Below are 21,061 nucleotides of genomic sequence, written 5' to 3'. Positions count from 1 at the left end.
CAAGAAAGGTCATCACTATATTGGCTACAAGGACATGAAATTTTTGGTCACTGTAACTCTGAAAGACTATCCATTAAGTTACAAAGGGGTTACTATTTGTGCAAGTAGATGAAGTACCCACCCTGAAGAAATTACAGGTCCTTGAAGTGTTGAAGTAAAGCATTGAAATTTATGCAGAAAAATCCAAATCCTACTTGAAACTTTCCCTAGGATTATGCTTGTATATTAGAGCACAAGAATGAGTGAAAAGTTCTAAGGAGAAATATGTAATGTGGAACTCCCTATAGTAGCTCCAAAAGCTGATATTGGGCCATTACATGTGGTGAAATGTGCTAGCTGAGCAATGTATCAAGTCCTGGAATAATATAACATTTTGGTCCATCAGAACAGTTTCTGACTAGAAGACTAGAAGATAAGATATGCAAGAGAATTGCAAAAGGAACTGGAATGAAATATTTAAAATAAAAGAAACTATTGAGTTATATAACAAAAACTATTTGGTGTTTTATTTCTGAGAGGTACCATGGGAGTAAAAGGTAGAAACAGGGTTGATTGGGATGACTTTTTTCATCAGTACACATGAGACTTTTAAGGGACAAAATCTGTTTAAGTTACAATGGCCCAAGTTTTCTAATTCATAGCTTGTGCAAGCTAGAGGTAATGAAGAGGAGGTGAAATGATAAAAATATGAAAAGAAGAATAGGAGCTGAATGTCTTATTCTAGTTCAGCCATTAAGCCTTTTAGACTTATTACAAGCTACTTCTGGGGTAATGTGTGTCACTAGCTCTGGTACCAAGAATGGAAGATGGCCCATCAAAAGGAAAGATACAACTCAATTTATAATATTAGCCATAGAAACATAATGCTTTGGGGGAAGAGCCAAAGTTTTGTATCTTTATCTTTTTATAACTGGTACATATTATTCACATGGGTGAATGGGTCTTGTGAATCAGAGAATTACTAACACACTTTGAAATGTTAACTGCACAATATCCCAATTGACTCTACATCAGGGGTTCTTTGTGTGTGTGTGTGTGTGTGTGTGTGGTGTGTGTGTGTGTGTGTGTGTATGGGACCCATTTGGCAGTTGGTGAAGGCTATGGATTCTTTCTCAGAATAATACATAAAATAAAATAGGATTACAAAGGAAACCAATTACATTGAAATACCCAAATGTGTGTTTATTTGTATGTATCCACACATATATCTATATGTGCATGTATTCATGGATCCCAGGTTAAGAACCCTGTCTCTAAAGAGTGTTCCTTCAGCCAAAAATGAATACAAATTAAAAGTCCATAAAAAAGGTATTGGGAGGGGATTATATAAGATAAGAAATTCATCATTAGGCTGGAACTTTTACTTTGATTATCTAAAATCCAAGGGGAAATTAATGGATTCATTGACCTTGGCTACACCTTCACACATTTAGAAAACCCTAGCGTCCAAGACTGGGGAAGCAATTGACCTGAACTCTGTTCTGGTTAGATCATATATAAACTATTGCAGTCAGTTCTGGGCACCTCTATAAGTGGAAAGTGAGTAAAATATGGCAATCAGAATGGTGAAGGGCCTCAAGCTCATGCCAGATGGAGAGTGGTTCAAAGACCTTGATCAGGCTAAACCCTGGAGACAACAGTGGTGGTGAAGGTGGTAGGGTCATGATAGCTGTCTTCTTGTATTCAAAGGGCTGGCAGGTGGAAGTGGGAGCAGAATTGTTCAGTTTGGCCTCAGAGGGTAGAATTAGAAGGAAGTTCCAAAGAAGGAAATTCTGGATTGATATAAAGACAAACTTTCTAATGGTTAGGAGTGTCCTGAAGTAGAAGGGGCTGAGGTGGTAGGTATTCCCTAATGAAAATTCTTCATTTGCTGGCTGACTTGTTTAGTATGTTGTAGAGAGAACTCTGATTCTGGTAAGTATTGGATTCAATGGTCCATGAGTTTTCACACTACCTTTTTTTTTTTCTTCAGTGAGGCAATTAGGGTTAAGTGACTTGCCTAGGGTCACATAGCTAGTAAGTATCGTGTGTCTAAGGCCAGATTTGAACTCAGGTCCTCCTGAATCCAGGGCCAGTGCTCTATCCACTTTGCCAGCTAGCTGCCCCAATTCATGAAGTTTTTTTCCTATTCTGACATGCTATTATTTTGGTGCCATAAAGGCTCTAGAAATGATTGTGCTTCTAGTTTTTGGTCTAACTATTCAGGGCCATTTGGTAGGTGTTTTGTTAAGTGTCTGAGTGAACTCCACATGTTTGGGAACTGTTGATTAGCCTGACTTTAAAAGTATGGCAGTAACCATTGCCATTACCATTTGCTATTTTACATATGGACAGAGCCTTAATTTATATGTTGTGGGGGTTGGAATAATGAGTGAGTGGTGGTCCTAGACCCTAAATTTGTGGGGAATTTTAAATATTTAATATACCTTCCACCAAGGATATTGACAACTCCTTGTAACTGATATTCTTAAAGAGTTGCATGAGGATACTGAGATTGAGTGATTCCATAGGTTTATAGGTTTTGTGTGTGTATATGCGTGTGTGTGTGTGTACATGATGACTGCATTAGTGAGAGGAACTCTCTGTATGAAATATTCCCTCCACCAATGAATATTGACAACTCCTTTGTAATAGTATAGAGATGTCTGGAGAGAGAGAGAGAGAGAGAGAGAGAGAGAGAGAGAGAGAGAGAGAGAGAGAGAGAGAGAGAGAGAGAGAGAGAGAGAGAGAGAGAAAGTTGTGATTTAATCAGCATAAGGAACTTTCCAGTGTTGAGACTCTACCAATGCAGGTCAGTAATTTCCTAATTTAGAGTCTTGGAGACTTACTCCAGGCTTGAGAGTTTGCAGTTAAGGACTAAGAAATTCTTGGTAGACTTCATGGAGTGACTGAAGCAGTGAACTAGGAGTCAGGATGCCTGGGTTCTACTTTGACTTCTGCCATTCTCCAGTATTTGTGGGATTCTGGGCAAGTTGCTTAATTTCTCTAAGCCTTATTTTCTTCATCTGCACAAATCTGCATAAGCAGCTTTGCCGCATCTATCTTACAGGTTTGCTACATGGACAAAATGAGACAAAGTCAGTGGATAGCCCTGAGATGGGTAAGGCACTATGTAAATGTGAATGACTATAGTGATGTCAATGACTGAACCCCTTCCCCTCCAGCCCCTTACAGCTGCTGCTTCCTTTAGCTGCTCTTTGAGGTTAATCAGGCTGGGATGATCTCTGTGCATTAGTGTGCCTGCCTAGAGGGAGCAGCTGCTGAGATCAATGAGGGTCAAGTGGTCCTCCAAGGCCCTATGCTGTTCCTTCACTGATGGAGATGCAAGCCATCTATAACTTTAGTAGGTAAGCCTTACAGAGTTGCCTGAAGCTCTGAGGGGTTAATTTACTGACTCAATCACATAGTAGTATGGTGGAAGTATCACTCAGTTGAGAGGTAGAGGGTCTAAATTTGAATCCCGATGCTGGGCCAATCTTTTAACCTCTATGGGACTCAGTTTCTCTTGTAAAATGAAGCTGTTGGTTGGATGATCTTTGAGGTCCCTTTCGCCTCTAAAGTTGGATCTCTGATATCAGAGTCAAGATTTTAACCCGTGCGTTCCTTAAACCCACTCTAAATCCAGTACACTTGCCTCTCTTGAGTCAAGTGATGTCAAAGCAAATTTTAATATACACCGAGTTGCCACACCTTGTGAGAGACACTGATTGACTTTCTTTAGCCAGGATTTACTTTTTCCTCTTGAAATTGAAAGTATAATCCCAGATAAGAAAAAAAAACCCAGCTGGATTATAATTCCTTTTAGCAAGCATCCCATAAAATACAGAATTGTTATTTTCCCTTGACATAGCCAGCCACTGCTTTTCATTGGTCGAAATCCAGAATGTTCTTTTGTAAAAAGAAATCTGGTAAAACATAACTGCAGGTTATTGGACCTGGTGCACCTGGGGGAGTGCAAAACAGCAGGCTTCTTTCCACTTGAACAATGCAAGTAGAAAGAAATTGAAATTAGCCACTCACAGTGGGAGCAAGGCACTGGAGGGAGGTTAGGGAAGCATCCCACTGCCAAGCAATACCACGTCTGAGGTAATAAAGAAAAAGGGCTATTAGACCAGTGGACCCATTTTCTCATCAAAGTGTGTTACAAGCATTTCTTTGAAACCCCATCATGTAGCACAGTGCTGGGCACAAAGTAAATGTTTAAGTGATGCTTGTTAACTGGCCAATGAGCTAAGATGATGCCAAAAGACTGGGAACAGTGGGCATTTTGCCAGAACATTTTCATCAGAGAAGGAAGGAATCATTTGATTTCAATAGATTTGTATGCAATCACTTTATTAGAGTCAAATTGATATCACAATATTGATTCATCCACCAAGTAGCCAGAAATTGGTTACAATTATTATATAAGATGCAACATGATTAAAATGCTTCCAACATTACAGACCATACATTGATAATATATCTTGGTAACACTCTTATGTAGGAATGTAGATACTTGCTTTCGCTAATCTTGTTTTGTTCTGGGTTTCCAAATGATTTAGAACCCAGAGATGGAGATTGCCACATTCATGGTCATGAACGAGGCAAAAGGAGACATTGTGAGTCATTCTTTTTGCAAAGGAGAATAGCTCATCAAAAAAAAAAAGTGTTGCTACTGACATCTCTAATCTATGAATAATGCCCAAGCAAGAACTGTTCATTGGAGAAGAGTAGTGAAACTTGGGAATTTTTGACAGCTAGCTAGGTAGAACAATCATATTAAAGTATAGCTAGTCCTGGGAGTCATGAGTACTTTACAATATCACACACAGTCCAGGGAGACCTATTCTTTACCAGGGTTACTGGCAATCTTCACCTCCATCAACCTATTGACAGAAATACCTCCTGAATTAAGGAATCACAGACTACTTGGTCCTTATCATCCATGACTCACATGAAAAAATTCACAAAAAAGCCAGTGCACATTACAATGGGCAAAAACTACTGAGTTTACAGAAAGGGTATACATATTGGGCAATGACAGTACATACTCTCAAATGCCCCTTAGCTGGGAACATAGCTTTATTACAATGCTTCAAGAAGTCGATTAGAACCAGAGAGCCAAATTCACAAAATACACACAACAGGCAGTCGATTTCCATAAATATACAATTAGTAGAGTCAGGGTGCAATTGGGAAGTTTCCATAAACACAGTTCAAACATTCAGTTTGAGAGAAAATGCCAATTCATGCACTAAATGTTATCATCAAAGGAAACTAAAAGGTATAGTTATCTAAAATAACTTACAAAAATTCACAGACCGGCAGTGTTGTAAACTTAGTAGTAATATAGCATGCATTTTGTGGTTCACACCAAGTCATCGCTTAGAAATTATATTAAAATTTTGTTTCCCATTGAAGTGGATAAGAAAACTTAATACTATTTCATGTTCCAAATATGACAGACTCAAGACTTTGGGCTACAAAATACTTCTACTACCTTGGTACACATACAAAACTACTGTAAAATTATCTGTACATATAAGAAGACACTGTCCAATTAGCCACCTATGCTAAATAATAGATCATCTCGACTAGTCTCAAAGTACCTTTTATCACAACCTAGGGCCTTCCTTGTTTAATGAGAGCTACAGAGCCCTGATTTGCATTAAACACTTTCTATGTTAATATTTGATTCTAGCTCTTAATAAAAAGAAAATCCTTGTGCCATTGAATTGGATCATGGTAAACGGTCTCCATAGGAAATCAGACTCTGCCATGTTAAATCTGATTGGAAAAGGAAGTGGGGCCACTAGGCTGCTGACCAAATTCCTCAGCAGGTTGCCCCAGATTTGCCGGCTGGTTATACCCACCACTTGGCCCATAGCTGTCTCGGTTGTATCCTCCATGGCCGTAGCTACTGGACTGTTTCTCCATCGACTCGGAGAGATGCCTCTGGCCTGAAGAATGCCATCCAGTCTCCTTGAAAACAAACCAAATGTTGCCTGCCCAGAGAACAAAATTCAAGAAGCCAAAGACCTGAAGGAGAGGGAGAATATCATATTACTGGGATGCCTTTGAAGATTGAAAGCTCAAAGTTTCCACCTGGAGAGACAATATAGTGCAATGACCCTAGATCTGGGGTCAGAGAACCTGGGTTCAAATACTGGCTCTGCCACTTCCTTCTTGTGGGACCCTGAGCAACCCACTTTTACTTCTCTGTGCCTCAGTCTCTTCTTCTGTAAAGATGAGGTGGTTGGATTAGACTATTCTCTAAGGCCACTTCCCAACTATAAATGCATGATACAATCCGGTACATACCCAAAGAATCCAAGAGAAAAGCAAAGGAGCAGAAATTATATAAAAATTGGTCTCTGGAAGATGTCCCTTCAACACAAAAGGACATGTTATAGAATCATGCATACTCTCTTTTTATAGACTCCAAATATTGTTAAATCTACCTCAAAAAGAATTTCAGCTCATAACAGTATAGTGCTGCAAGGGACCCAGTGATCATTTGATTCAATTGGCTTCTTTTACAGATGAGGAAATTGAGATCAATTGACTCCCCAGAGTCACTCAGCTTGTTAGAGACACAGCTGGGATTAGAACCCAGGGCTCTGGCCCATAGCTACATGACCTTTTCACCCTACCTTTTATCATTGGAATTTAATTTTGGCATCATTATTTTAATTTTGGTATCTGCTCATTATCTTCAATCTGCTCTCGTTACAATTTATTTTCTGCTTGCTGTTTGTTCCTTGAATATGGATACTGGATGTCCCTTCTCTGTGTCTTCGCATAGACAGAAGGACTCATGATTGAGATGTTGGCATCCTTCCTCCACTTCCACCTCCTGGAAGCTTCAAGGCTGAGCTCCAATGCTACCTCCTTTAGAAGACTTTCCTGATCCACCCCCACCCCAGAGATTAATCCTGCCCTCCATACTCATTACTGAGGATATAGTTTGTATATATGTTTACTTCTCTGGGAACATTTTCTAATCTTTCCAGTAGAATGGCAGCTCCTTGAGTCCCTCTGCTTTCTTTATATCTTCAGGCTCTAGCTCTGTGCTTGGCACACAGTAAGTCTTAATAATTTCTTATTGACTGATAATTTCCATTCTTTCTCTACCAGGGATATTCTTATCATTATTGCTTTGGACAGGACCTATGATTTCATTGATGTAAGAAACTGCTGATGATGAAAGTCCCTCTACCAATGTAGGTAGACTACTGTTCTGCAATTAACAGTGTTGGAAAGTTGTCTATAGGCATTGAGGGATGAGAGTTTGAGCCCAGGTCTTTGTGACCATGGGACCTGGCTCTCTATTCATTCTGTCAGGCTGCTTGTTATCCTAATACAATCAAATCTCTCTCTCTCTCTCAGTGTCTCTCCGTCTTTGTCTCTGTCTCTCTCTTTCTGTCTCTCTCTGTCTCTCTGTCTCTCCCCCCCCTCTCTCTTCCTCCCTGTCTCTTTTCCCTTCTCTCTGTCTCTCCTCCTCTCCTCTCTCTTCCTCCCTCTCTCTCTCCTTCTCTCCCTCTCTCTTCTCTCTCTCTCTCTCTCTCTCTCTCTCTCTCTCTCTCTCTCTCTCTCTCTCTCTCTCTCTCCCCAACAATAATACAGTTATTATGGCCCAATTTTTATTCAGCTTAGAATCAAAGAGCTTTTAGGCAGTGGCCTGGACCCCTTCCTTGGTGAATAAGGTTCAGGTCTCCTAAGAGCATAAAATGGTTCATAAGGAAACTACAAATATGTGAGATCTAGATGGAAACTCTTGTTCTTCCTAGGAGGGTGTTAGTGATTTAGAAGGTGGGTGCCACTTCTCTCCAGCCCTAGTCATGTGCTCAGTGTTCTGCTAGGAGCCAACAAACTGTTTCCTAAGTTGGGTTGAAAACAAACACCTTATTTCCCATTCTTTTTTCAGTATGTGAAGAGTTACTTCATGAGTAAGGCACAGGGAAATAGGAGGATAAAAGTCTCCTTTTGAGGCTTTATGGATCCATCTATCATTTCTCATTCCCTTACCCAAACAGATCTCTAGAAGAACATATAAATGAAACAGAAAATGATGGGGATGGACATTTGGACCTTAGAAAAAACTCACGTAGCCACCACCCTCATCGAAGACTTTATCGCCCCTTGCCTGACCCATTGCAATAACCTGCTAATTGGTCACTTTACCCCCAGACTCTCCATTCTCCAGTACATCCATCACTCAGCTGCCAAATTGCTATTTTTAAAATTCAGAAGCAATCTGTCATTTTCTCTGCTCACTAGTCTCAGTGGTAACTTGTTATCCCTAGGATAAAATATAAATTCTGGCATTGAAAGTTATTCACAATCTTCACTGACCTCTATATTTCTAGAGTGATTTCACCTGACTCCTCATCTACTCCACGTTCCAGCCAACTGAGCCTATATGTTGTACCCTGTACATGCTAGTAATGCTACCTCCTACCCACAAGTTTCTGCAAATGCTTACCTATCTCTCCCTATGCCTGGAATGCTCTCCCCCCTCACTCACTTCTAGGAATACCTAGCTTTCTTCAGGGTTCATGTCCAATGCTACTTCCTACAGGAAACCTTTCTTGACCAGCCCCAGCCCAGTTTTCAGTGTTCTAAGTTCTGAAATAATTACTTTGCATGAACTTATTAATTTCCCTCCCATTAGAAAGTGAACTCTTTGAGGATGAGGTTTCCTTTCCTTTCCTTTCCTTTCCTTTTCTTTTCTTTTCTTTTCTTTTCTTTTCTTTTCTTTTCTTTTCTTTTCTTTTCTTTTCTTTTCTTTTCTTTTCTTTTCTTTTCTTTCCTTTTCTTTTCTTTCCTTTCCTTTCCTTTCCTTTTCCTTTCCTTTCCTTTCCTTTCCTTTCCTTTCCTTTCCTTTCCTTTCCTTTCCTTTCCTTTCCTTTCCTTTCCTTTCCTTTCCTTTCCTTTCCTTTCCTTTCCTTTCCTTTCCTTTCCTTTCCTTTCCTTTCCTTTCCTTTCCTTTCCTTTTCTGTTTCGGTCTCAGTGCCCATGGTATCCAGCATTGTACTTTGCATAAAATACCATTTAATAAATAGATGTTGAATTAAATTGACCTATTCAATGTCACCAATCAAAATGAAAAACACAGCACAGCGATTTAGCTTCTAGATATTGGTTGGGTTATTCATATCATTTGTATGTATCCAACCAACTAATAAACATTTATTAAGGACTAATTTTGGGCAAGATGCTGTTCTAGGTGCTGATGATGACTCAGTATTAGGTTGACATTCTGAAGAATTCTGGGTTCTGCGTTTGAATCCTGATTCTGATACTTCCTCCAGATATATCAAGATCTCTCTCAGCCTCAGTTTCCCCTGGTCCTTATACTCTCCTTTTCCCAGGGTTATTGTAGAGGAAAGAAGTACCCTTAAAATGCCACATAATGTCAGTTGCTATTATTATTGTAGTCTCTTTGCCCTCCAGAGGACACTCTAGTATGCCTTAAACAATCAATCAATCACTTAATACGTAAGCATTTATTAACCACCCATGAAATGATGCATCCAGCACTGAGCCGGGTGTGAAACTACTAATACAAAGAAAAACAATTTTTCCTACAAAGGACTTTACATTCTAATGGGGAAGACACCAAATAAATTAATCAACCAGGTTAATTGGCAACTGCTACATTTTCCCATTAACACAAGGGATATTATTTTAGGAAGAATGGGAAAAATGACTCAAGGATGCTCATTTGGGCACATCGAGATTATTAGGGTAAAAGAGCTTGGTTGTTTCTCTCTGTATAAAGAGATCTCTGGCTCTCTTGTTTCTCAGTCCCCCAAACAAGCAATTCAATCACCCCACCCAGTATAAAAGAACAGACTAACAAGGATTATTGTAGGTTATTCCTACTTTTATGCACTGCTTGTAAGACAGCTTCAGCATCTAGGTGGTTTGGTGGACAGCCGGCTCTAATCTGGGCTTGGAGTCAGGAAGACTCATCTTTGTGAGTTCAAATCTGGCCTCAGACACTTACAAGCTGTATGACCTTGGGCAAGTCACTTAATCCTGTTTGCCTCAGTTTCCTCATCTGTCAAATGAGCTGCAGAAGGAAATGGAAAACCACTCCAGTATCTTTGCCAAGAAAACTCCAAATGGAATCAGGTCATGAAGAGTCAAATACAACTGAGATGACTAAATAATAACAAAGCCAGCAGCTATATACCTGACATTTCCTAAATCCCTAAGCTTTCCCCTATTTTGTCTGATATGTGTGTATGTGTGTGTGTGTGTGTGTGTGTGTGTGTGTGTGTGTGTGTGTACTCAAACTTTACCCAAAATCTGGTCATTTAAGCAGAAATTTCTGATAGTTATATCTTACTGTCCTGTGATTACTCTGACTACTAATAGTAAAATATATGTTCTTTGAGACTAGGGATTGTTTCTTCTCTGTATCCCTAGTGGCTAGCACATTGGCAGAGGTGGGGAACCTGTGGCCCTCTAGGTCCTCAAGTGCAGTCCTTTGACTGAATCCAAACTTCACAGAACAAATCTCCTTCACAAAAGGATCTGTTCCATTAAACTTGGACCCAAGGACCTAGAAGGCCACATGTGACCTCGAGGCTGCAGGTTCCCCACTCCTGGCCTCCCCCATAGTAGGGACTTAATAAATGCTTGTTGCTTGATATGACTTTAAAGTTTGCAAGAAAGTTTTACATATATTATTTCATTTGATACAACAGCCTCTAAGGTAGGCTCTATTTTTATCCTCATTTTTCAGAGGTGGAAATTGAGGCACAGAGAAATTAGCACAATTAATAAGTGCCTGCAATAGAACTTGAAATGAAGTCTTCTAGACTGTCAGTCCACCTCTGAATCCATCATGCTGATTGCTACTTCATATATTCCAGCTAAGAGGAGTTAAAAAAAAAGTTAAGTCAAAAACATGAGGTATTTGTTCTACAGGTCATGTATATTGGGTGTCTGAGGTCAGATGGAAAAAGCACTGGGCTAGAAGTTCTAAGATTTGGGTTCTAGTTCAGGTTTTACTGCTGATGAGTCATGCGATTAATCAATCGGTTACTGTCCATTTCCTCATTTGTGACAGGAATAACAACACTACATCTACTTAACTCAGCGCCTAACGTAAAATGACTGATGTAAAAGCATTTTCTACTAGGAAACAATGATTAGTCAATCAGTTAATAAAGATTTATTAAGTACTGAGCTATATGATGAGGATACAAAGAAAGGCAAAAACATGGTCCCTGACCTCAAGGAGATCACAGTTCAATGGAGGAACTCATTGTCTGATTAGTATATTACCTGAATAAACCATCTGCATAAGGAACATGTAAGGAATATGTATGCCCTTCTCTATAAATCTCATGATTAGTCTACTGGCCATTTACTACATGATTGTGGAGAATAGATTTGCTTCTCCCCTCCCCATCCCACCCCGATCTCCTATTGGAACTATAACTGGAAATTTTGGCCTTTGGGGAAAGTAGAAAGAATAACAGCTAAGAGCTAACATTTAAATAGAATTTCAATGTTTGCGAAAGCGCTTTACATAAGCTATCTCATTTGATCCTTCACAAATCTGGGAAACTGAGGCTATCATTTTACAGATAAGGTAACTGAGGCTGAGAAAGGATAAGTGATTTCCCGAGGGTCACGCGTCTAATAAGTCTGTGAACTGGGATTTGAATTCAGATCTTTCTGATTTCAAGTTCAACATTCTATCCATCATACCAAGTGATGTAATCAGATGAGATGTAATCAGACCTCCGATTAGGAGAGGGAGCTCTTCCTAGAATCACTCTGGGCAAGTAGCATCAATTGTGCTGTCACATGAAATTAGAATTTCATAAAATGGAAATAATACAGCAAGCGCGAATAGTACTAAAAGCTAACATTTTTATAACACTTTAAGATTTACAAAGTGCTTTTATATTATCTTATTTGATCCTCACAACAACCTTGGGGTGTAGTTACTATTCTTATCTCCATTTTACAGATGAGGAAACTGAGGCTGAGTAAGATTAAGTGATTTGCCCAAGATCCCACATCTGGTAAGTATTTGAAGCAGGATTAAAACTCGGGTCTTCTTGACTCTACAATGTTGAAGGTATGAATGTTTTATATTTTTCTGCCCTCTAAATTCTGATGCCTTACTGAGCTCCATTTGCCCTACCCTGGGTATGGGCCTCTCTCAATTCCCACCCGTTATGAATTGATTAGAGATATTAGAAGTGGATTTTAAAAGGACTCTGTTGAAGGCCATAGCTTTTCTTGTTTATTGAAAGATTCCTGTGTATATGTGTTTTTAAAGAGAAAAAGAAATCCTCAAATTTTCCATGATGACTTCTGAGAGAAAAAGATCCAACACTTTATTTTACCTTTCATAGATTTCAAGGCCTAGGGTTGGATGCCACGGGCACCTTTACATACTGTGCATTAGAGCAATCTGTAAGCAAGGCGATAGCTTTTTAACGGCCCCCTTGAAGTTATTGTCCACTGGTGTGGTCAGGGATAAATGAAAATGATTGTCAACCTTAATACATAATTTATCACCATAGCGACTATCTCCCAGACACAGCATTTGCAGTCAAATCACTGAAAATTGTTTTGGAACTTTTTTTCCTTCTTCAATGCATCCGCACATTGAATTCTAGAATGCTGTAGGAACATAACCTTGAAGCAATGATAATTATTTTTAGGGGCTGTTCAAGAAGGTTGTTCCTTCCAGAAATCCTGCTGAACTTTTGTAGCTTTGCTATACTGCAGACTGCATTTTGGACTCTACAACCGGGGAGGACCCAAGATAGGTCTCTTCTCCTCCAGCCTCTGGCCCCTCCTGGCCCTGACCTTGGTGTCAAAGCCACCTGGTCACCAAGTCTGGACCAGTTTCAGGGCCTAGGCACAGGCCTTTTCTTCCTTTCTTTGCCATCCTTGCTTATCACCGCCAGGAAACTTGGCCTCTAGGCTCAGACAAGGGTCAGAAGACAGCCCCTCCTAGTCTCTGCCCAGGATGAAAAACAAAAACAAACCAATAAGCAATTATGGATCTGAGCTCCCTCTCCTAATTGGAGGTCTGATTACATCTCAGTTCCCCTCACACACTCTTCTAGACTTAACTAGCTTACTCTCTGTGCCCTGTTCATGACATTCTATCTCCCATCTGTCTTTTGCCTAGACTGTTCTCCATGGCTGGAATGCACCTCATCTTCACTTCTATCTTCTGAAGTCCCAATTTCTTTTCAAAGTTCTTCATAACCTGACCCTCCCCACCTTTCCAGTCTTTTTTTTTTAAAATTAGTTAATTGGGGTTAAGTGACTTGCCCAGGGTCACACAGCTAGTAAGTGTCAAGTGGTTGGTCTGAGACTGGATTTGAACTCAGGTCCTTCTGACTCTGTCCACTGCGCCACCTAGCTGCCCCTACCCCACCTTTCCAATCTTTTTACACTGGCCACCTCCCAAGTCCCCATGGACTCTTTGATCTAGTTTCTCAAACAAAACCGTCCACCTCCCAACTCTGGGCATTTTTACTAGAATACTCTCCCTCCTTATCCCTGATTGCTGGCTTCCCTGACTTCCTTTAAATCACACCTAAAATCCTGCACTCTACAGGAAGCCTTTACTAATCTCTCTTAATTCTAGTTAGGTGCAGCTGCGTGATACAGTGGATAGAGTACCAGACTTGGATTAGGAAGACCTGTGTTCAAATCCAGTCTCAGATACTTACTAGCTGCACAAGTCACTTAATCCTGTTTGCCTCAGTTTCCTCATCTGTAAAATAACTTGGAAAAGGAAATGGCAAAAAAAATCCAAAAAATCCTTATTTGTTCTGTAAAGTTTGTATTCATTCAAAGGGCTGCACTTGAGGACCTTGATGGCCACATGTGGCCTCAGGGCCACAGGCTCCCCACCTCTGGTTCTGTCTTTATAGACATGATTAATTCCTACAACTAACAAAAATTAGTTAGAAACTGGTATTTGGAAACCAAAATGTTGACTTTATGTTCCTGTTAAATTCTTGATACTCTTAGTCTGAGAGTCATTGTTTGTTGATTCTATCTGACCATAGCATCCTAACTGGAACTCATGGCTTCACTCTCTAGTTTCCCTGGATTACATAGGACTTAGTATAGTGGGAAAAGTACTGGACTTACAATTGATTGCCTTGAGTTTAAATACCAATTCCAAGAGTTATGCCACCTTGAGCAAGTCACTTCCTCTTTCTCTGCCTCAGTTTCCTCATTTATAAAACAAAAGGGTTTTATTATCTCACCTTTAGTTCCCTTCTAGCTCTAAGGCCCTATAATTTTATTCAATGGCTACTTTTCCAAGTAAATCTTGCAATTATCATAAGCAGGAAAAAAGGTTAAAAATTATTATAACTCTACTTGTGTGTGTGTGTGTGTGTGTGTGTTTAAATATTCCATGTATTCTTTTCAGCACCCCAGCAGTTCTGAGAACTTTTCTCTAGGCAATCAATTGGGTAGGTTCTAAATAAGTATGGTTTGAACACTATTTTGTTCGCAGCCAATTTCTATGCCTTCAGATATTTCTTTCAACTTTTGCCAGCTGTGGACCTCAGTCAGCATTCACATTTTATGTCCAGCTCTGGGAGAAAACTTAGGCTTGATTCTCATCCAAGCAGTTGTTAATACCTGCTGGGTTCTTATTAAGGACTCCATAATTGGATATATTAAAGTCCTCAGACTCTGACCATATGAAACTTGAAAGTCCACAGATTAATCTTCTTCATGGAATGAAATGTCAACTTTCTGATTGACCTAATTTTGGAAACAGAATTTCTGCAAGTTTTTGGAGATAGTGGCAGTTCTTGATTGGATGCAAACAAAGAACCCAGGCTCATGCATATAAAGAAATGTACTTACCACAGAAGTATTTAAGCTCGACATAATGGGGCTGTGGACAGCCATGCACCTGTTGGACTGTTGTTTACAAGCCGACAGCAGTAACAAAACTTCTTTTGGGTCTGTTGCCACCTTGACGTCAGACAGTCCTTTTGCCCAAGCCGATGAGCCAACCAGCCACAGAAAGGAGAAGACTACTGTGACGATGAAGTCCTATAGGAATCATAGGAGGAGAAAAATGGTTTATAGGGAAAAAGAGAAAGGTATTTAAACAAACATGTCTTGGTCCACAGAGTAAGCACTTAATAAATTCTTGTGACCTACAGCATCTACTATGTTCAGAAAGCAATGAATACTTTCCATCAAGGAGAAATGTAAATCAATTGAGTTCTGTATCCCACACTTAACTGTGGTTGCCGAATGGAATTACAAAGCATGGTGGTTGTCTGGGTGGGAGCCTTGATCCTGTCAATTTTCATAGACTAACTCTAATATTGTCATATATCATAGTTTGGTAGATTTATTTAGCTATGTCAGAGTTTTGGTGCCCTTTCAAATTTCTGAAAGAAATATTCAAAAGAGCTAAGTACAGTACTTAAAGATGAAGGGAAGGGAAAATGAACTATATAGGATAATGGGGATTGTTTTCCCCTCTCCTACTGAACCAAGTGGCTCTTTTCTACAACTAGCTTTGCCAAAAGAGAGTTTCCTTCTTTTTTTCTAGGAGAGCCAGAGGAAATGCTGACTTCTTTTTATTACCTGTGAACTTTTAACAAATAGAGGGAGACTGGCTAGGAAGAATCTAAGTGAGATGGCCAAGGTTTGAGTTTTCTTTTCAGTGCTGAGTAGGACCACAGAAACTGTGCTGTATTTAATATTGCCCCATGTTCTTCCAACTTTCTAAATCCATTTCAGATTGACTGCATCTTCATTTGGCACTATTTAGGCCAGTGAACAAGTATTTATTAAGTGCTTCTTGTGTGCCTAGTACCGTGCTAAGTGCTAAGAATACAAATTCAAGGAGAAAGAAGAGAAAACAAAACATCTGTGCAAGTTTAGACAGTTCTTCATTCTTAATCAAAACCAGAAATTTTAAGGTTTGAATATCCTGAAAAAAAAATCTGTGTCTGTGACAAGAAGACTTTAAGGTGAAAAAACATGTATTCCCAAAGACTCCATGACCATATAATAAAACATAGAGATGAAACAATATTTTGAAGAGTCAATTAACATGAATCTAAGATGCAGAGATGAATCAGAAGCATTTCAATTTAGGCTTAGAGGGTCTAAACAAGGAGATCCAGTTTTCCCTTCCATTAAATTCACCTTTAAAAGTACATCCTTATGTTCCTGGCACCATGCTAGAGGTGGGGATTCAAACAAAAAAGGGAAAACAGTCTCTGACCTTCAGAAGCTTACGTGGTACTGGAGAGAAACAAAAACATAGAGAAGTCAATCATATGCTTCTGTAAGGGGCCTTCCAACTGCCAGGCACTGTGTACCGGGATACAAAGACAAAAAGATAGTCCTTGCCCTTAAGGAGCTGATATTCTATTTTTTATTTATATCTAAGGTAGATATGTTAATGGAGTGAAGAGAATACCAGCCTTGGAGTCCTGCCGATCTAAGTTTGAATCCTACCTCCCACACTTCTTAGCTGTGTGATCCTGGGTAACTTGCATAATCTCATTCAATCTCAGTTTCCTTAACTACAAAATAAGGATAATAATAGCACCGACCTTACAAGGTTGTTGTTAGCATCAAGTGAGGTGACATAGGAAAACCTCATGCGACGGCAAAAGACTCAATAAACGTAGCTATTACAATGATGTTAAGAATAACAATTATAAAATAATGGGAGGAGCAAAGCCTTAACAGCTGGGCATATCAGGAAAGTCCTCCTATAATGAGCAGCATTTGAACTAAACCCGGAAGGTACTTAGGAGTATCAAGAAATGGAGGTGAAGGGCAGCATTCCAGACAGGAGGGAATCGTTGATGCAAAGACATGGAGATGGAATGCCATGTGTGGTGAATATCCAGTAGACTAGTTTGTAACTAGTGAATCTAGGCGAGTTATTTAAATCCCCTGGGTTTCTGAGTTTTGATCTGCCAAGTCCAGGCTGTCAATTCCCAGCCTGGGGAGTTACAAATGGATGTAATGTTCAGGCAGTGCCTTGATCTCATCCTAGGGCAGCTCTAGTATCTACCATGCCTGGAACCTGTTCTCCTCACAATTTTTATTCTGGAATTATTATTTTCATGATTTCAATCCCCAACTCAGGTGCCATTTCCTCCAGAATCTCCCCTCGCTTTCCAGTTCTAGCTGAGAAGAGTGATAAAATCAACACTACAATTTTTGGAAAGGTTCACTAATCAATTGTTCAATGCTTTCAATCACTATCCCTGTGACTTCTGTGTTCAAAATACTCCTCCCTACCCATCACCCTCGTGTAGGTTGTCTTTCCTTACTAAAATGTAGGCTCCTTAGGGCAGAGATGTTTTCACTTGCTTGGATGAACTTGAGCCATTTCTCCAATCTGGATTGCTTTCTCTAGACACTTTCCTAATGACCATCATCCCCCACAAAACACGAAGTAGTTACAACCTTCCATAGTATATTCACTGTGTCACTTAGTACAATGCCTGACATACTGTTGTTGTTGTTCAGTCATTTTTCAGTCATGTTTAACTCTTCATGACCCCGCTTTGGGTTTTTGTTGCAAAGACACTAGAGTGGCTTGCCATTTCCTTCTCTAGCTCATTTTACAGACAAGGAAACTGAGGCAAACAGGGTGAAGTGACTTGCCCAGGGTCACACATCTGTTGAGACCAGATTTTAACTTAGGAAGATGAGTCTTCCTGATTCCAGGCTCCAGCACTCTATGCACTGTTCCATTTAGTTGCCCTGATACATAGTAATCACTTAATCCCTTTCCTTCCTTCCTTCCTTCCTTCCTTCCTTCCTTCCTTCCTTCCTTCCTTCCTTCCTTCCTTCCTTCCTTCCTGATTTCAAGGGCAGCCTCCTATCCACTATCCATATTCTCTCTCATCCCATTTTATGGTGGAAAAATTGAGATTTGAAAGACTGAGCAATTGAAGCTAAATCACAGCCACCCTAGAGTTTTGGATTTAGATACTTAGATTATACTTTGGAAAAAACGACTGTGATTTTTTTTTGGGGGGTTAGATTATACATTGATTAATAAGCCAAGGGACTGTTGGTACCAGCTGCTCTCATTTACATATTGCTTGTTTGGAAAATCCCATCATGAAACTGCCCATACTCCTATAACATCTCATTTCTTGAAATTCATTCATCCAACCAAAACATTGGGGACCTCCTACTTATCCCCCTGTGTAAATCAGCACATCTCCTCTGGAAGCCAAGTTGTCTTTGAACTCAGCTGGAAATCTGAGTAGGGAAAAGACATGTGGAGATGGGAAGGGAGATGGAAATCGGGCTGAGCATTTTTTCCCAATACCATCTGTATCTGGGCTTAACTTTCCAAATATATTCATTATTTTCCTTCTGGAGGTTAGCAGGATTCAGGCAGCCAATTTTGTGACCCCATCCAGATGCTAAGATTACATGTTTCTCAATGTTATTAATTTGGGAGATAGCTCACAGAATCTTAAATTTGTTTTATCACTGTTAAGAAATATTACTGCTTGCATTGTCAATTAATCTGGCTTTTGCCAGGGGGGAAAGAGGTAGATGACACCAAGATTCCTTTATTTACAAAGGAACTGGGTAATAATTCATCTTGTCTTTTTATGGTTGAGTGGCCCTGTTGATGCTTTGAGAACTGCTGTAGGATTTAATTTCTTTTGTCCTCCAGTTAAATTTGATTCAGATAGACAAACTGCACTTTTCATTTGCTGCTGTCTTTCCTGAACAGTTTATCCATTGATTTGTGGTTGTGCAACTGCAGTCCTGAGGTCTCATGCATATTTTCTTTCTTTCTTGCAAACAGCAGAGTGTCCTAAACCTCTTTATGCATCTTCTGTCCAGCTACTGCTGATGCAAGTGATTTTATGATTGTTGTGCAAAAATGGACACATTGGTGGCCATTTGACAATTCCACTATGGATGGAAGACGTTTCCAATAGGGAAGTTAATTATGTATCCATGCAACACAAACCTTATTGCATGATATTTTGGGGGGTGTGTAAGAGAGGGAGCCTTACATTTCAGTGGCATAGGAATCTCCTAGTAAGCACCTCCCTCTATCAAAGCAGCTCAGCCCTTGTCGAGTGTATAGCCTGGCATCAAAGATACACTCTGTTAGTATGGGTCATAGGCAGGATTGGAGCCTAAGTTTTCTTAACTCCAAATCCAACTCTCTCCACTCTATGTTGCCTCTTGCTAGATGTTATATAACTGTAATAATAACTAGCATTTATATAGCACCATAAGGTTTGAAGTGCCTGACATGTTTTATCTCACTTGATTCTGACAACAACCCTGTAAAAGTAGGTGCTGTTATTCTCTACATTTTATAGAGGAAGAAAATGAGGTTACAAAACTTGCCCAGGGTCACATAGGATCTCAATCCAGGTCTTCTTGACTTCATAGCCAGCACTGCACCACCTAGCTGTCAAGCATAGTATAATGGGAAGCTTACTAGACTGGAGGTCACACTACCTGGGTTCTAGGTCTGCTTCTCACACTTATTTGTAATCTTTTGCAAGACACTTACCCCTCTGGAATTCCACTACAATCCACTAAGCACTGCGTAAGCCCTTACAACATACAAGGCATCGTGCCAGGCACGAGGAAAACCAGGACCAAAGTGATAAGGACTCCTGTATCAAGAAGCTTCCGTGGAGGGAAGGGGAGGTGCCACACGGCAGTTAGAGAAGAAGAGAGGACTCAATACTGGATTTGGGGTCACCAGATCTGAGTTCAAATCCCAGCTCTGCTACTTATTCCCAGAATAATTTTGGGCAAATTCCTTCCTCTCTCAGGGTTTCAGTTTTCTTACATGTTTAATGAAGGGTTGGACCAGATGACTACTAAGGTTCATTTTAGCTAAATCCATGATTGATGATATAAGTAATAAGGGCATCAGGAAAGATTTTCTACAGAAGATACTACAGAAACTCAGGGTTTGGTTTTTCACCTTTAACAGGATGGGATTGGACTAGATCAGGGGCTTTTAGTTTTCTTTGTGTCAGGAGTCCCTTTCCCAGTCTGTACAGGTAGAGCCTTTAGATCCCTTTTCTGAGGGTTTTAAAATGCATAAATAAAATAAAATACATAGGACTAGAAAGGGAATCAACTATTTTAAATATAGTTATTAAAATACTAAAAAAACCCACCAAGTTCATGGACCCCAGATTAAGAATCCCTGGGTCACCAAATGATACTTAAGGTCTCTTCTAGCTCTTCCATTCCATGATCTGTCTTTCTACAATCCATGAATCATAGGACACCATGAACTTGGAAGTATTAAAATGATAAAGAACCCCCTGGGGCCATGGAAAGGTAAATAAGGGATGTAAGCAGGCTGAATGAAGCATGTTACCCTAGATGAGTTGTGTATGAAAAACAATATGAAAGACATGCCTGGAAGAGCTGAGAAGAAGGGGGTCTAGTAATAGAGAGATAGTCAAATATATCTGATGCATTTCGGGAGTGATACATTGCCTCCCCCTCCAAGATAACTAAATGAGCCAGAGGTGGAGCATTGGGTAGATCTGCTATGAAGGACTTCTAAGAGAATAGGGACAAGGAGGACACAGGATGAGGTCAAAGGACTTACAACTTGCATCCTCAGAGGGAGAATCCATACTAAGAAAACCATTAATTTACCAGCACATCAAATTTAGCCCCTGCCCCCAAATCAGTTCAGGCTCCCTGTTTGTCTTCATTATCTTCTCCAATATAAGCAGCATTAGCATTCCAACCTGAAATGATCACTCATGGTTTGGGTGGCAGGCAGAAAAATCCCACTGGGTTTTAGGATCATCAAGGTGGACGCACAGAAAAGTGAATCAACGCCATCAGGTGGGCTGTCTTTTTCAGAAGAACATTGGTCGGGTGTTGGGAAGGTTGTACCAATACAAAGCCAAAGCTTTAGCTGCATCTCAGATTAATCTTCAAGCCTGTTGCTGCACAGTATTCAGCCGTCATGCACACCGAGTTCTTATCAAATTATTGAATTGAAGCTAGGTGTTCCATACATACGTGGTGAAGCCTCAGATCCATTTCA

At 40.0% G+C, this 21,061-nt stretch overlaps 1 protein-coding gene across 1 annotated transcript in view; it reads right to left on the bottom strand.

The window, feature by feature from the left end:
* Positions 1–5,677: 5,677 nt before the first annotated feature.
* SYNPR (synaptoporin) overlaps positions 5,678–21,061 on the bottom strand; it is a 376,141-nt gene continuing 360,757 nt past the window's right edge. Inside the window, exons 5-6 of the mRNA XM_020976405.2 lie at positions 14,866–15,057; positions 5,678–6,021 (exon numbers count right to left, since the gene is read on the bottom strand). Of these exons, the coding sequence (XP_020832064.1) occupies positions 5,764–6,021; positions 14,866–15,057 (450 nt within the window). The 3' untranslated portion in view covers positions 5,678–5,763. The remainder of the gene's footprint in view (positions 6,022–14,865; positions 15,058–21,061) is intronic.

The sequence above is a fragment of the Phascolarctos cinereus genome, unplaced genomic scaffold (assembly GCF_003287225.1).
Source record: "Phascolarctos cinereus isolate Bilbo 61053 unplaced genomic scaffold, phaCin_HiC Scaffold_4;HRSCAF=312, whole genome shotgun sequence".
In the NCBI taxonomy this organism is placed as follows: Eukaryota; Metazoa; Chordata; class Mammalia; order Diprotodontia; family Phascolarctidae; genus Phascolarctos; species Phascolarctos cinereus.
Note: the sequence above shows the minus strand (reverse complement) of the source record. Positions and strands in the feature narration are given on the sequence as shown.